This window comes from Rhinopithecus bieti, unplaced genomic scaffold, assembly GCF_001698545.2.
Source record: "Rhinopithecus bieti isolate Rb0 unplaced genomic scaffold, ASM169854v2 scaffold_36315, whole genome shotgun sequence".
Lineage (NCBI taxonomy): Eukaryota > Metazoa > Chordata > Mammalia > Primates > Cercopithecidae > Rhinopithecus > Rhinopithecus bieti.
Window position 1 is genome coordinate 42,201 of NW_016815814.1, and position 17,003 is coordinate 59,203.

The window sequence follows — 17,003 nt, forward strand, 5'->3', positions numbered from 1 at the left end:
AAAATAAGTTTAATTTTTCTCCCCAACTATTGTGTTTTCTTCCTTATATCTTGGGCAGTGAAATATATAACTTTCTCAGGATGGCTTCTCCTTTTAAAAGGTTAAATAGTTTAAAATGTCAGAAGAGTAAGAAATAGTTTTATGTTCAGATTCAGAACTGTTCATTGTAAACTGTAAAACTTGAGAGGAACTAGGAATTGTGACTTGAAGTTCATATGTAGAAAAGAAACTATCTATGAGCCTAAAAAAGAAGAAATTCATATCTATCAGTCCTAGCTTCAACTAAACACTAATAGCAAGGGTATGCTGTAAAGGAAAGCTATGACCCTGCTAGAAAAAAAATAGATGTCTAGGATTTTGATCTAAGAAGTCTAAAATATGTTGATTGAAGTCTTTACCTATCATTGGTAATTTAAATAGGAGCCATTTCCAGATATCCAGGAATTACTGAATTTTTTGAGAACCATCCCCTATTTAAAATAACACGGCGTTCTATTTGGTTTAGTCTTCTATAATCCTGCATTCTCCCATTTGGGGGTAACATAACTCGGGAACAAGTCCGAGGCCCACTTTTTATACACATCTGACATGAAAAAGGAATACCTTTTGTACATTAAGAGAATGTTTGTGTGCTACACTTCACGTTTTATATACGGGGGCAATGCACATCAGGGTTCTTGGAGGTAAGTGTTTGAAAACTTGCAGAACTGCCACATCTGGCTCATGCCTTGTAATCTCAGCACTCTGGGAGCTGAGGCAGCGGATCCTTAAGCAGGAATTTGAGAACAGCCTGCAACAAGCAAGCGTTGCTCTACAAAAAAAAAAAAATTAGCTGGGTACAGTGGCTTGCACCTGTAGTCTAAATAACTCAGGAGGCTGAGGTGGGAGGATTGATTGAGGCCAGGGGTTCGAGGTTGCAGTGAGCCATGATCACACCATGCACCCCAGCCTGGGTGACAGAGCAAGACCTCATCTCAAAACAACAAAAAAATTTTTTTTGCAAGACCCGTCAGTCGGAAATAGATTGAAATTCTTGGAGACAGGCCCAGTCACCTTACTCTCCAATGGTGCAGAAGCTGCTAATTTGCATGTTACCGGAACCCTACTTGGTCTGACAGAATGTTGTAGGATACCTGCCAAAGAAATATAGAGGCCCGGCCGGGCGCGGGTGTCTCACGCCTGTAATCCTGGCACTTTGGAAGGCCGAGGCGGGCGGATCACGAGGTCAGGAGATCCAGACCATCCTTGCTAACAAAGTAAAACCCCATTTTTACTAAAAATACAAAAAATTAGCCGGGTGTGGCGGCGTGTGCCTGTAGTCCCAGCTACTCAGGAGGCTGAGGCAGGAGAATGGCGTGGAACTCAGGAGGCGGAGCTTGCAGTGAGCCGAGACCGAGCCACTGCACTCCAGCCTGGGGGACAGAGCGAGACTGTCTCAAAAAAAAAAAAAAAAAAAAAAAAGAAATATAGAGGCCCATTCCTCCAGGGAACATTATTTGGTATATTGGTATATATGAAGAAAACAAGCGATACGATCCACAGACATGCGGGATTTGCCGGGTTTGCCCAGAAGTTAGAGAGGGGACTGTTATCTTAATATTTCAATTTTATTTTTTAAATAGAGGAGGGGGTCTCGCTATGTTGCCCAAGCTGGTCTCGAACTCCTGGGCTCAAGAGATCCAAAGTTCTGGGATTTACGGCGCCCGGCTTTTTTTTTTTTTTTTTTTTTTTTTTTTTTTTGGCTGTTCCATAGACAAGAACACGGATACCCTATCATCAGAATACCGGTTATCTCAATTTTGCACAAGGAAAACCGAATTTAGAAAGGTGCCTAGAGGGCCCACCCCTCTGTCCTGGCCAATCGCTGACGACGCAACCGGAAGCTCAGCGATGACCGAGGCGCTCAGATATCGCGAGGTGAAGTGTTAAAAACTGCCAACAATCGATTGGCTAACTAGGTCGATGACGCCAAACGCAAGACGCCGGGCCTACCGCGGGAGCCTGAGGGAAGCCGTGCATTCCGTTCCAAGGCGTCTGTGAGCCAGCGGAGTATACGCCATGAGCAAAGCTCACCCTCCCGAGTTGAAAAAGTAAGTATGTGTGAGAGCCAAACCGAAGTGGTCGCTTCTTTGCGTCCCCCGAGTCCCTTGGTGTTTCAAGCTGAATGGCTTGAGCCGCTTCACCTTATTTCTTCTTCGGGTCCGGCCAGGCTCCGGCGCATGAGACGTGAAGCCCGCGCCGAGCTCGCGCGTCGGCGTGGTTACCGCCGGCAGCCACCGCACCTCCTTCTGGCCGACTAGTCTCTCTGTCCCGCGCTCCGGCCCCTGGTCACCCGGCGCTGTCCCTCGTTCCTTGAAGATCTCCAATGCCATCTTTTGTTGAACATCTCTAATAGCATCATGTTCTAGATAGACGGCTAGAGGAGAAAATTCTCTAAAGGAACTAAGGAGGGGATGGAAGGGAAGGGTTTTTAAAACTACGTGAGGCATTGGAATCCAAAAGCCACTTTAGCCTTAGAGAATGTGTTTGTAGGTGTTTCTTTGAGCTTTTACTTAGAAACTTCATTCTTTTTTCTTGCCTATTTTTACATTAAGCTTGAATGTCATGTGTTATCTTGCTCTGATACTGAAACTATGTAAGAACATTCATTTCTTTTTTATTTTTTTAGAACATTAATTTTTTTCTAATCAGAGAAGGCTAATTTTTTGAAGTTTTTTTTACACACCCAGTAAAGACAAACAACTTTAAGGAGGAGAGCCTTAATTTAGGTAGGACTCAACGTAAAACTTTAAACTCCTCAAATACTTTTTGACTGGACTTAACAGCTTACGTGTTTCCTCATCAGTACGTTGCATCAGTACGTTTCTGTTTTGCTTGTACTCCCTGATGCTGGAATTCTACATGTGTTAATTGGATTGCACAAAGGATGCAAAATTTTTACAGGAATCAATTTTTTCTGGTGTAGCATGTGGTTGGCTTTGTGTATAGTTCATTTATTACCAGGCCCATGGAAGTCAGACATAAGGAAAAGTTCCTACTTAATAATTTTGTGGCCAGGGGCGGCGACTCACGCCTGTAATCCCAGCACTTTGGGAGGCCAAGGTGGGTGGATCACCTGAGGTCAGGAGTTCGAGACCAGCCTGGCCAACATGGTGAACCCCCGTCTCTACTAAAAATACAAAAAATTAGCCAGGAATAGTGGCATGCGCCTGTAGTCTCAGCTACTCGGGAGGCTGAGGCAGGAGAATCGCTTGAACCCGAGAAGTGGAGGTTGCAGTGAGTCATTGCCCTCCAGCCTAGGCAACAAGAGCAAAACTGTTTCAAATAATAATAATAGTTTTGCATTTAAAGGTGCATTTGTATCAAAGCCATCTTTTGTATGAAAACTACTTTCATGTATATTTTAGTTAGGTCTGTTAAGGAATTAATTATTAAAACATAGCCCAACGTTAGAAAAATAGAAGTTAGTCAGAAATTATTGTGAAAATTATTCTTTTTATATGAAAGTTATTTTATTGGTGAGTTGGTGATGTAAGTATCATCAGGGACTGGTGAAATGGTGATTTTTTTTTTTTTTAAACAAAAGGATCATTCTCTACTTGTAATCTAAGACTTTATTTGTGATTCATAACATAGTTTTTGAAAATTTCAGAGAAGGAAGCTAGTTTTAATACCTTTCTCTTCTCATCCATAGGTTTCATGAATTGTGAAATCCCGTGAGATCTGCCGCCAAAATGACTTTCAAATTTTTTCTTCCTTTGCTTTCTCAAAGATAGCATCTTCTTTTACACCATTATGCCCTCCTTCTGGCTTAGCGTAACTCAGGGGTTCTTAAAAGGGGGGTAAGGACTCTGGTGTTACCGGCTTCTAGTGAGTAAACACCAGGGATGCTGCTAAACATCCTACCGTTATTCGACTGCCCCCAACAATACAAAATTACCTGGTCCCAAATGTCATTATTGCAGAAGTTGAGATACACTGGCTTAACTGAATTCTTCCTTCCACTTCTTAAAATTCGCTGCCACAGTGGTCTTGCCAGTGACATCTTTAATATTTTATCACAGTATGCAAAATTGAATCTATACTTAAGCCAGCATTCAAACGCCAAACCTTACAGCTGCTAATACTCACATGTTCCCTTCTCCAGTCAAACTGAACTATTTCTGTTTGCTCTCACTTGCTGTGTGACTTCGAAAAATTGATTTAGCTTTTCCAAGCCTAGTTCTCCATCTGTAAAAACCATAATTGCATTCAAAGTGGTTGTAAAGATTGTAGGCCGGGCGCGGTGGCTCAAGCCTGTAATCCCAGCACTTTGGGAGGCCGAGACGGGCGGATCACGAGGTCAGGAGATCGAGACCATCCTGGCTAACACGGTGAAACCCCGTCTCTACTAAAATACAAAAAACTAGCCGAGCGAGGTGGCGGGCGCCTGTAGTCCCAGCTACTCGGGAGGCTGAGGCAGGAGAATGGCGTAAACCCGGGAGGCGGAGCTTGCAGTGAGCTGAGATCCGGCCACTGCACTCCAGCCTGGGCGACAGAGCGAGACTCTTGTCTCAACAAAAACAAAACAAAACAAAAAAAAAAAAAGATTGTATAAGATCTTGTGTTATATTTGATATGTTTTATGTATCTTATTAAAATAGTTTTGTTCATCATACTTCATAAATATGTGTGTGTGATATATATATATTTATATATATATATTTTATATTATTATATATATATTTTTTTTTTTTTTTTTTTTTTAGATAAGTTTCGCTCTTTTTCCCAGACTGGAGTGCAATGGCGCAATCTCAGCTTACCGCAACCGTTGCCTCCCAGGTTCAAGCAATTCTTCTGCCTCAGCCTCCCGAGTAGCTGGGATTACAGGCATGCACCACCACACCCGGCTAATTTTTTTTTTTTTTTTTTTTTTTTTTTTAGTAGAGGCGGGATTTCTCCATGTTCGTCAGGCTGGTCTTGAACTCCCGACCTCAGGTGATCCACCTGTCTCAGCCTCCCAAAGTGCTGGGATTACAGGTGTGAGCCACTGCACGTGGCCCATAAATATATTTTTACTTGTAAATGTATCTACTCCCTCCTTCAGTCATGCTCCTTGTTTTATATTTACATTCTCCCGTGATAATCCTATACGTTAAAATTGACTAAGTGCCCCACTTCATGGCCCATATACTAAACTTTTTTTTTCCATTTTTTTATATTTTAAAATTTGAATGAAATTTCATGTTTTCTGGCCTATAAATGGAAGAGGTTAAAAACTGGTTTGACTGCACGGCTTAGTATTCTCATATTCCACTAAAATAGAATTTTAATTCATATTGTTTGAAGTTTCTTTTTTTTTTTTTTGAGACGGAGTCTTGCTCAGTCGCCCAGGCGCGATCTCGGCTCACTGCAAGCTCCGCCTCCCAGGTTCACACCATTCTCCTGCCTCAGCCTCCCAAGTAGCTGGGACTACAAGTGCTCGCCGCCACGCCCGCCTAATTTTTTTGCATTTTTAGTAGAGATGGGGTTTCACCGTGTTAGCCAGGATGGTCTCGATCTCCTGACCTCGTGATCCACCTGTCTCGGCCTCCCAAAGTGCTGGGATTACAGGCTTGAGCCACCGCGCCCGGCCTGAAGTTTCAAATGTGCATTTATTATACTAAAGTAAAATGTTGAAGACTACCCTGAACATTTATGCTTGATGCTTTAATATTAAATGAACAGTTTATCTCATATAAAATACTTGTTGAATTGGATATGATTTGATTACTGTTTGCTGTCTTTACAACTTAGTTTTGGAAATAACCAAATGTAGGCAAGTCTTTGTTTTTCTATTATGACTATAAAATCCAATCATTGAAAATTAGGTCAGTGAGACCAGATGTGGTAGCTCATGCCTGTGTAATCCCAGCAGCACTTTGGGAGGCTGAGGGGGAGCATTTTTTTGAGGCCAGGAATTCAAGACCAGGTTGGGAACATAGTGAGACTCCATCTCTTTAAAAAAAAAAAAAAAAAAAAACTTCGGTCAATGAAACAACATAGTATTGAACAATAAGAATGTTTTCGTAATTCACATTAGTATACTTAATGTAGATTAATATAGTTTAAATATATTTCATTTTTATTGTCTTTCCTCTTCCCAAGTTACTTTGCGTCGTAGAATGTCTAATTTAGGTAACCGTTTATGCCCCCTCTCTTTTTTTTTTTTTTTTTTTTTTTTTAACCTGAGACAAGGTTTCACTCTATTGCCCAAGCTGGAGTGCAGTGGCGCATTCATGGCTCACTGCAGCCTCAACTTCGCAGGCTCCAGTGATTCTCCGACCTCAGCCTCCCAAGTAGCTGGAACCATAGGCACGTGGCACCACCCCAGCTAATTTTGTATTTTTGGTGGAGATGGGGTTTCACCATGTTGCCCAGGATGGTCTCAACTCCTGAGCTCAAGCAGCCCACCCACCTCAGCCTCCTAAAGTGCTGGGATTACAGGCATGAGCTACCTCGCCCTACTGCCTCACTCTTTACAGCAATACAGTATTTTTACTATTTTAAATTTCATTATTCCCATCGTATAAATTTTAGCAAATTATCGTAACTATACCTATTTATGTACTTGTTTATGCTTAAATTTTTTTAATTGGTTATATAATCTTTACCCTTTTCCTTTTTCAGATTTATGGACAAGAAGTTATCATGTAAGTTTGTTGTTGTTTTGGAGTTTTTTTAAATCATTCAATTGCTTTTTACGTGCGTCTTAGCAATATGTTTGGAGCAACTTTATAAAAATTTAAAGCACACAGGACCTCTAATTCACATCCATTAATTAAACAGATTACTTAATCCTAACTTGACAATTTTATTTACCTAATTTCTGATATTTAATGAATTTAACAGCATTTCAGACTTTATCTTATATAAGCCTTTCTTCACTCTGGCAAAATTAACAGGATTTATCAACCTTTTTTCTTTAAACAAGCTACAAAGGGCTTAGACAAGGAACAATTATTTTGTTTCTTGGGAATGTGTAGGAATAACAGATTTGTTCAATTTATCTAAACATCTGACCCACACAGTACTTGAAATATATGTAGGGGAAAAAAACCGTGAGTGTTAGAAGTAAGCAGCCTTCAGCTTGAGTCTCACTTCTACCATACAGTAGCTGTATAACCATGAACCCAGTTACTTAAAAGCTTGGGCATGGTGGCTTACACCTGTAATCCCAGCACTTTGGGAAGCCAAAGCAGAAGGATCCCTTGAGCTCAGGAGTTGGAGACCAGCCTGGGCAACATAGGGAGCCCCCATCTTTATAAAAAATTTAAAAAAGCTCTAAAGTTTAGTTCTGTCCTATAAGGATAATACTACTTTTTAGGATTCTTATAAATTAAAATGTGGAAGTAAATACAAAAATGTTTAACCCAGTTCTTGGCATACAGTAAGGATAGTGGGTCAAACATCTCAAATACTTGTGTTTTATCCCACCTGATTTCTAGTGAATGCTTGGTAGCTAATGGACAGTTTATCTAAAACGTCTTTTTCCCTTTTTAATAGTGAAATTAAATGGTGGCAGACATGTCCAAGGAATATTGCGGGGATTTGATCCCTTTATGAACCTTGTGATAGATGAATGTGTGGAGATGGCGACTAGTGGGCAACAAAACAATATTGGAATGGTGGTAAGTTAAAGATACAAGATTTCTCTTGGATATTTCACTTTTCTTTTGGAATGTGTATTAACTTTCCTAGTTAGTAACCCCCAGAAATGGCAAATAAAAGGCAAGATTAGACTTTCCATCTCGTTTTTAGTTGAACATATGGCAGTTACTCAGAGTGGTAATATCTTGGTTCCCTGTAGGTAGTATCTCAACTATACAGAACCTAAGGTCTTAGGGCTTGAAATAGCTGTTGGAAACCCTTTTTGAGCTTTATTCTACAATAGAGGCTCATAGTTGGTCCTTCATTAGAGCAGGAGTTCTGAAACCTTAACGTGTATATGAATCCCCAGGGAATCTTGTTAAAATGAAGATTCTACTTCAGTAGGTGTGGGTGGGGCAGAACTTAATTAAGGTTTTGCATTTCTGCTAATGCCTAATGCAGATCTGCCAGTTCACAGATAACACTTTCTGATTTTACTTGTATACTTCGTTAACCTGGGTTTTCTGGTTTAACATACCCAAAATTTTAAGGTAGCCAAGGTAAACGTTACAAGGGATAATCACAGTGACAGTTATTCACATGAGAGAAAAAGCAGGAAAAAATTAAAAAGCACATACTGAGCCCTCATAGCATTAAACATTCCTATATTCATTGGGCTGTAGTTTTAGTGATTACTGAAGAAGAGTTTTGATACCCCCACTTTGAGTCCTTCTTTGTCTAACACAGGACAACATACCTAATAAAGTGGTAAACCCAGTTATTGAAAAGGTGAGCCAAAAGGACAACTTACTTTTAGCAAATTATTAAGCATAAAGACCTCCAAGGAGTGTTAAGAGTTGCTAATTATTAACCTTGATTTATTAACCTTGATTTTTAAGTTTGAGCAGTACAGTTGAAGATAGACCTATTTTGACATCTCTGCCTGTTTAATTTTTTTACATACTTTTTTTTTTTTTGAGACGGAGTCTCGCTCTGTCGCCCAGGCTGGAGTGCAGTGGCCGGATCTCAGCTCACTGCAAGCTCCACCTCCCAGGTTTACGCCATTCTCCTGCCTCAGCCTCCCAAGTAGCTGGGACTACAGGCGCCCGCCACCTCGCCTGGCTAGGTTTTTTTTTTGTATTTTTTAGTAGAGACGGGGTTTCGCCATGTTAGCCAGGATGGTCTCGATCTCCTGACCTCGTGATCCGCCCGTCTCGGTCTCCCAAAGTGCTGGGATTACAGGCTTGAGCCACCGCGCCCGGCCTACATACCATTCTTTCCAAGGTTTGTGTTATTACTTATTTCAGATACTTTTTTCAGATACTTATTTCAGATACTTTTTTTGGATACTTATTTCAGATACTTTTTCATTACTGTATTTTGAAAAGCAAATCAATAGTCATGACTGAAAAAACAGTTTAGAGTCTCCAGATACCACAGTGTACCCCCAAGTTCCTTGTAAATTGACTTGTCTTTCAGGTATATTCGCTTGTGAGCTTCTGTTGAATAAGGTTGCCAGCATCATTAGTAGACAAGTCCTTGTAAAAACACTTTCTAGATACCCCAAGATTTTCCTCTAAGCCCTTATTTTGACAAATAAATTTTCATTCTAATAGAAGGTGGATTCGGTTTTTAGTTCCTTGCAACAAATTTGCTGAAAAGGATTCAGGAAGGAATCCTAATTGTCAATTCTGCTTTGAGAAGATTAGAGAATTATATAACACACTGCTCATTGGAATTTTATCAGAGAAGGAATAGAGCATCCCTCTGTCAATTTTCCCCCAAAACTTGATGGACTTAATTTCCTTTGCACAGAAATTAGTTGAAAGCACTGCCATCCCAAGTCATTTAAGTAATGATTACCTACTTAGTGTGTTGGGCAGCCTCCTGTTCCATCTCTGAGGTTTATGTGACACACACCCCCCCAACCCCCAGCCAAAGAAAAAAAAAGTTTTCATCAACAGACAATGATTCTTGCTGCTGAGTCTTCACTTTGAAAAAGAAATAATAATACATCAGTCTTCTTTAATAAAAAAATTTTAAAAAATTGTTTTTTAAAGGGCAAGAAAACAGGCAGGCGCGGCTGGCTCAAAGCCTGGTAATTCCCAGACCACTTTTGGAGGCCGAGACGGGCGGATCACGGACGGTCAGGAGATCGAGACCATCCTGGCTAAACAAGTGAAACCCCATCTCTACTTAAAAAAATACGAAAAAACTAGGCCGGGTGTCCCGTCTGGGGGGTCTGGTTTGACCTCCCGTAAGTCCTCCCTCAATGTCATGGATATTTTATTATGTGCTGAAAATATGGCTCCCCTCTATATATTTTTTGAGTAAATGGTGGCTGTAAACCCGGGAGGCCGGGAGGCTCGCAGTGGAGCTTGGGAGATCCGGGCCAGCTGCCACTCCAAGGCCTTTGGGGCAGAGCAGAGCGGAGGACCCAGTCTCAAACAAATAAAAATAAAAATAAAATATTAAAATTGAAGAAATAAAAGGCCGGAGGCGCTGTAACTTTTGACTTTTCTAAAGTTGGAAGAAGGGAAACACATAGGTTAAGATTTTGTTCGTTTTGGCTGGGCGCGGTGGCTCAAGCCTGTAATCCCAGCACTTTGGGAGGCCGAGACGGGCGGATCACGAGGTCAGGAGATCGAGACCATCCTGGCTAACACGGGGAAACCCCGTCTCTACTAAAAAATACAAAAAACTAGCCGGGCGAGGTGGCGGGCGCCTGTAGTCCCAGCTACTTGGGAGGCTGAGGCAGGAGAATGGCGTAAACCCAGGAGGCGGAGCTTGCAGTGAGCTGAGACCCGGCCACTGCACTCCAGCCTGGGTAGCAGAGGGAGACTCCGTCTCAAAAAAAAAAAAGATTTTGTTCGTTTTGTTAGAAGTTTGACAAAGGACAGTTGGTTTCAATATTACCTTGTCCAAGTCAGTGGTCCATTGAGGCCATTGAAATTACTTAATACTGTTTTATTGCAGTTAATGTGTGTATTGGCTGGGGACAGTGGCTCACATCTATAATCCCAGCAGTTTGAGAGGCTGAAGCAGGAGGATCACTTGAGCCCAGGAGTTCAAGATCAGCTTGGGCAACACAGTGAGACCTCATCTCTACAAAAAATTTAGAAAATTAGCTGGGCATGGTGGTGTGCACCTGTAGTCCCAGCTACTCAGGAGGCTGAGGCAGGAAGATCACCTGAACCCAGGAAGTCGAAGCTGCAGTGAGCTGAGATCACACCACTGCACTCCAGTCTGTGTGACAAAGCGAGATCCTGTCTCAAAATAAAAGGATATGTGTGTGTTTTCAGGAGTTTGTTTGTTTTAACCTGTCAGCTGGATCATTACCTAATGATAAATCTCAACTATTTTCTGAGACATCCCCAGAGTTGTCAGTGGCATCGCCTCTATCTTACATTTTATTATATTACATAATTCAGGCACTCTTGCTAGAGTTGTGCTTCTGTAGCATCATTGAAGCACAACAAAAGGAGCAGTATGTAATTCTGGACCTGATGGTTCAAGTTTGATTTGGAGAATTAGGCCTCAAACACAGTGGCAAAGAGGAAGAGCACTACAGTAGGCCTCCTTTATCGTAGGTACCAGAAACCACAGATAGTAGTGAACCCTTTGCACAAATTTGTATGTGTGTGTGTGACAGAGTCTCACTCTGTTACCCAGGCTGGAGTGCAAAGGTGTGGTCTCAGCTGACTGCAACTCCGCCTCCTGGGTTCAAGTGATTGTCCTGCTTCAGCTTCCCAAGTAGCTGGGACTATAGGCACACACCACCACACCCAGCTAATGTTTGTATTTTAGTAGAGACAGGGTTTCAGTATGTTGGCCAGGCTAGTCTCAAACTCCTGACCGCATGATCCACCTGCCTTGGCCTCCCAAAGTGCTGGGATTACAGGCATGAGCCACCACCCCTGGCCAGCATGAATTTCTTTTACTGCTTCACAATCTCACAGATAGAAGATTCGTCCTTACCATAAATCTTAGCAGTCTCAACATATGATTCTTTTCTTATTAAGTCAAGAACTTGTACCTTTTCACTTAAAGGAAGCACTTTACAGCTTCTCTTTGGCATATCTATATTGCCAGCATCACTGCTCTTATACTTTCAGGCTATTATTAAGTGAAATAAGGGTTACTTGAACACAGGTAATCCTTTGATAGCACAACAATCAGAACTGAGATAACTGATTAATGGGCAGCATGGAGATGCTAGACAAAGGATAATCCACGTCCAGGGACAGTATCATCACACTGTGAGGTATCATCACACTGCTCAGAACAGCATGCAATGTAAAACTTACGGATTGTCTGTTTCTGGGATTATACATTTAATATTTTGGACCACAGATAAGATGGGACAAAGTTCACCATCTAACCTTATTTTCTAAATAATATCTGACAAGACAAGTGTGTAAATTTAGCAGGGAGGTAAGCAGGAAGACTAACTTCTTGCTTTGGTCAGTGAGATGTGATGTTCAACATCTGTTGCCCAAAAAAAAAAAAAATAGGGAATTTAAAAGTCTGATAACTGGCCAGGTGCAGTGGCTCACACCTGTAATCCAGCACTTTGGGAGGCCAAGGCAGGAGGATCACTTGAGACTAGGAGTTTGAGATCAGCCTGGGCAACATGGTGAGACCCTGTCTCTACAGAAAATTTAAAATTAGCCCAGCTTGATGGCTCATGCCTCTGGTCCCAGCTACTTGAGAGGCTGAAGTGGGAGGATCACTTGAGCCCAGGAGGTCAAGGCTGCAGTTAGCTGTGATAGAACCACTGCATTCCAGCTTGGGTTGACAGAGCAAGACCCTGTCTCAAAATAATAATAATAATAATTAAAATAAAATTCTGATAACTAGGTAAGCATGTTTCTACTCCTAGCTTATTCTGGGCACGGTGATGTGCACCTGTAGTCCCAGCTACTCAAGAGGCTGAGGCAGGAGAACCACTTGAGCCTAGAAATTTGAGGATGCGGTATGCAGTGATTGTGCCTGTGAATAGCCACTGCACTGCAGTCTGGTCAGCATAGCTAGTCCCAGTCTCAAAAAAATGGAGGGGAGCTGTATTCTTACTGGTTTTGTTGTTGGCTTGAGACAAGGTCTCACTCTGTCACTGAAGCCAGAGTGCAGTAGCATGGAGCTTGGTTTACTGTGGTCTCAACCTCCCTGGGCTAAGTTGATCCTCCCACCTCAGCCTCCAGAGTAGCTGGAACAGAGGTGTGCACCACCACCCTCAAATAATTTTTGTATTTTTTGTAGAGACAGGGTTTTACCGTGTTGCCCAGGCTGGTGTCAAACTCCTGGGCTCAAGCTATCTGCCCACCTGGGCCTCCCCAAGTGCTGGGATTACAGGCGTGAGCCACCGTGCCTAGCCATTCTCTTTTAAATCTGCTCTTTACTACCTTATCATACTTATTGCTGATAATTGGCTGCCAGGTTCCAAGACACTTTTCCTACCAATTGTGTTCCCTTCTATTCTGTCAGCTGCCGTATTCACATGTGAGTTCTTTGATTCATATTTACCAGGTACTTGAGCCCTCTGTGTGCTTGCTACTATTTTAGGCACTAGGGTTTTGCACCAAAGCCCCTGGCCTCATAAAATTTACATTTGCATGGAGAACACAATAAATCACAGTGTATGTGTAAATAAAACAAGCATGATCTGGGGAGAAAAGAACAAGTTACAACTACTTTTACTCTAGGTGCCTATAAGCATAGCTCCAGTTTGAATCTTTTTAGAATGCCTTCATTTCTAATAAACACCTCAAAATTATTACATTACCTATCCTTTTCCTCCTGTACCCCTCCATTCACCTATCCAATTCTACTTGACTGAATGGTGATCTATCGATTATTACGATCTATGGTTTATTAGGGACTTCTTGTTTTTAGTCCCCTAGCCTTCCAGTTTCACTTATTTTTCTACCCCTCTTGAATTCATTTACCAGCTGATTCATCTATACTCTGTTTGTTTTTGTTTTGTTTTTTTTGACAAAAGACAGTTTTGCTTTTGTTGCCCAGGCTGGAGTGCAGCGGTACTATCTTGGCTCACCACAACCTCCACCTCCCGGGTTCAAGTGATCCTCCTGCCTCAGCCTCCTGAGTAGCTGGGATTACAGGCATGTGCCACCACACCCAGCTAATTTTGTATTTTTAGTAGAGATGGGGGTTTCTCCATGTTGGTCAGGCTAGTCTTGAACTCCTGACCTCAGGTGATCCACCCGCCTTGGCATCCCAAAGTGCTGGGATTACAGGCGTGAGACACTGCACCCCCTGATAAGTATTCTTACCTTCATTTATGGCTTATCTACTAGGTCAAGCACTATTCTCCTAGGGCCCTTTTTTAATAACCTCTCTGCGTCTAGGTTCTGTCCTTTTCAAACTTTGGTGTATTTATATATCTTGTTGCCAGGACACTTATGAATGTCATTCCCCCAAATGTGAAACTCTCACTGGCTCATTGTTAGTTTCTGATGTCCTCCAAACACTAAGATTGGCATTTGAAGCTTTCCAAGATTGAGTGCCAACTATCTTTGTTTCCTGATTGTCTTCATGAACTTTTTACTGCATTCAAATTAGATTACTTCTTTATCCTCTTATACTTTGTCTTCATCTCAGTTCTGTCTAGAATTTCCTAAAATCTCCTTTTCAAAATTCTACCCAATTTCCAAGACCCAGGTAAAATGTCATTTTCATAAAGCATGCCTTTCACAATTTCCCATCCTGGTTTGTTCCCTAAATGATCTTATACCTCCAAACTGTACCTAACATACTCTACTGTACATATTTTACTCATTAATTTTTGGATCCCATAGAGTCAGGGATGGGCATTTAGAGTCCTGCATTTTAAAAGAAGAAATTAGGGCCAGGTGCGATAGCTCACACCTGTAATCCCAGCACTTTGTGAGACTGGGTGAGCAGATCACTTGAGGTCAGGAGTTTGAGACCAGCCTGGCCAACATGGTGAAACCCTGTCTCTACTAAAAATACAAAAATTAGCTGGGTGTGGTGGAGGGGCTCCTGTAATCCTAGCTACTTGGGAGGCTAAGGCAGGAGAATCGCTTGAACCTGGGTGACAGAGGCTGCAGTGAACCAAGATTGTGCCACTACACTAGCCTGGGCAACAGAGTGAGACTCTGACTCAAAAAAAAAAAAAAGAAAGGTGAAATTAGTCATTGGAGACTTGGCATTAGAATCTCACAAAGCTAATTGTTAGCCTTAAATCTAGAAGATATCGGTCTTACAAAGGGCTTAGAGTTGTTTGGTGACCCTGTGGCTTGAACAAAGCTTTACAAAACACACTGACATGCAGTATTGAAAAACCATTAATGATTTGGTGAAAATTCTTAAATCATCATAGTTATGTTGTTACATGAGTTCTTTTCAAATTTATTTTTCTCTTTCTTAGGTAATACGAGGAAATAGTATCATCATGTTAGAAGCCTTGGAACGAGTATAAATAATGGCTGTTCAGCTCAGCAGAGAAACCCATTTCCTCTCTCCATGGGCCTGTTTACTATTTGATGTAAAAATTAGGTCATATACATTTCATATTTAGACTTTTTTTAAATAACTTTTGTAATAGTCAAAAATGCCTTCTCAAATGTTCTGAATATAGAATATTAGCTCTCATTCCAATTTTTTTCTAACATGAATTTTCCTGGTTGACATGATTTCAAAGGGTTTTATGCATTAAAGTGGGAAAAATCTTATTAAATGTGAAACATGGCAAGGATTCCTTTTGTCCATCTTTCAACACCAAACAGATAAAGAAGTTGCAAACATGAATGAGTTTCTTCTAAAACACTAATTTTCAAAACTTGAGAGTAGTAACTTTGATCTAGTCTGACTTTCCCAAGTACATCTACATTCCAAATATAGTATAACAGAAGAAAAGACAGGAAGTAATGATGTAGTTTATTTTGAACATAATCATTAAGTGGGGGAAAATTTTAATACAAGAGTAGAAAGAGGATTCCAGAGAAAAACATTCCAGTGTATCGTGGTTCTTTGTGAGTAGAGAAGGGTAGCGAGGATGCTGTCCACAATGTATTCATCTAGTTAATGAACTGCATGGCCCACAAGCTCAAAGAAGAGATACATTACAGATAGTTGTATTATAAACCTAATCTCAAGAAATTTTACCAAGCAAATGCTTAAGGCTGATTTTTTTTGTGTGATCTGATAAAAAGCCTGCAAATCGTGAATCAGTTTTAAACTACAGAATGGAATACACACAAGTATGGTAAAGTTCTTGTAAAACACCAAACACAATGGCTCACAGATATATACCTCTCTCACTCTTAAATGGCATTTCCTAATTATAGAAAATGTTTACAACAAAAGAACAAGAGGGATCAAACTAACAATCACAATAAGGAGAACTGATGTGAAGTCCCATACACTGTTACTCCATTTTTCAGCAGCTCTTTGTAAATCTTCGTTGACTTTTTCTTTTATTTTAGCAACAACATAGAGCTGAATTATAGAACTAGTTCTTCAAGTGTGGTTCCTATAGTAGAACAGCAGCATCACCGGGGAACTTAATAAAATGCAACTTCTTATGTCCCACAACAAACTTATTGAATAGACAGGGTGGAGCCTAGTGATGTTTTAACAAGCGTTTCAGGTAACTGATACATGCTCAACTCAGAAAACCACTGGAGCAGAGTTGGCTTTCATTCAGCCCCTGCATCATTTTTACCAGTCTCTTCTATTAAAAAAAAAAAAAAAAAAAAACAGTGGTCTGGAGCAGCAAGCTCTGACAGTGGTTCTTCTTCCAATAAAACTCTTCTTTAATACTATAGTTGCCTAAAAAAACTACCTAATGCGCTTGGAGTAGCAGGTTCTGCTAGAATTTTTCTCCCATTAAAAAAGTATTCAGGGGCCAGGCGCGGTGGCTCAAGCCTGTAATCCCAGCACTTTGGGAGGCCGAGACGAGCGGATCACGAGGTCAGGAGATCGAGACCATCCTGGCTAACACAGTGAAACCCCGTCTCTACTAAAAAAAATACAAAAAACTAGCCGGGCGAAGTGGCAGGCGCCTGTAGTCCCAGCTACTCGGGAGGCTGAGGCAGGAGAATGGCGTAAACCCGGGAGGCGGAGCTTGCAGTGAGCTGAGATCTGGCCACTGCACTCCAGCCTGGGCGACAGAACGAGACTCCGTCTCAAAAAAAAAAAAAGTATTCAATACTGTAGTTGCATTAAAACTACTAATGTCCTTGGTGTATTGATAAACTGTTTTGGTTTTGCCAAAGCAATTTCAGAAGCCCTACTGGAAAATTTATCCAGAGTAGGTTTGATGTAATACCAGCAACATTTTATTTTATTTATTTATTTATTTTGAGACATAGTCTCACTCTTGCCCAGGCTGGAGTGCAGTGGTGCGATCTCTG

At 41.2% G+C, this 17,003-nt stretch overlaps 1 protein-coding gene across 2 annotated transcripts; it reads left to right on the forward strand.

The window, feature by feature from the left end:
- The first annotated feature begins 1,949 nt into the window (after positions 1–1,949).
- SNRPG (small nuclear ribonucleoprotein polypeptide G) lies at positions 1,950–15,123 on the forward strand. Of its 2 annotated transcripts, XM_017853786.1 has the most exons (5): positions 1,987–2,090; positions 3,695–3,870; positions 6,649–6,671; positions 7,525–7,649; positions 15,017–15,091. In XM_017853786.1, exons 3-5 carry the CDS (start codon positions 6,653–6,655, stop codon positions 15,065–15,067), a joined length of 195 nt encoding a protein of 64 aa, XP_017709275.1. In that variant the 5' UTR covers positions 1,987–2,090; positions 3,695–3,870; positions 6,649–6,652; the 3' UTR covers positions 15,068–15,091. The 2 variants fall into 2 exon arrangements, with proteins under 2 accessions (XP_017709274.1, XP_017709275.1); XM_017853785.1 differs by lacking the exon at positions 3,695–3,870 and having other exon boundaries at positions 1,950–2,090; positions 15,017–15,123.
- Positions 15,124–17,003: the final 1,880 nt, after the last annotated feature.

Excerpts from the sequence above, each read along its gene's own strand:
- SNRPG (XM_017853785.1), top strand. The coding sequence starts at position 2,059 with ATGAGCAAAGCTCACCCTCCCGAGTTGAAAAA. Across the intron at positions 2,091-6,648 it reads CACCCTCCCGAGTTGAAAAA|ATTTATGGACAAGAAGTTAT; the intron begins GTAAGTATGTGT and ends TTCCTTTTTCAG. Across the intron at positions 7,650-15,016 it reads AAAACAATATTGGAATGGTG|GTAATACGAGGAAATAGTAT; the intron begins GTAAGTTAAAGA and ends TCTCTTTCTTAG.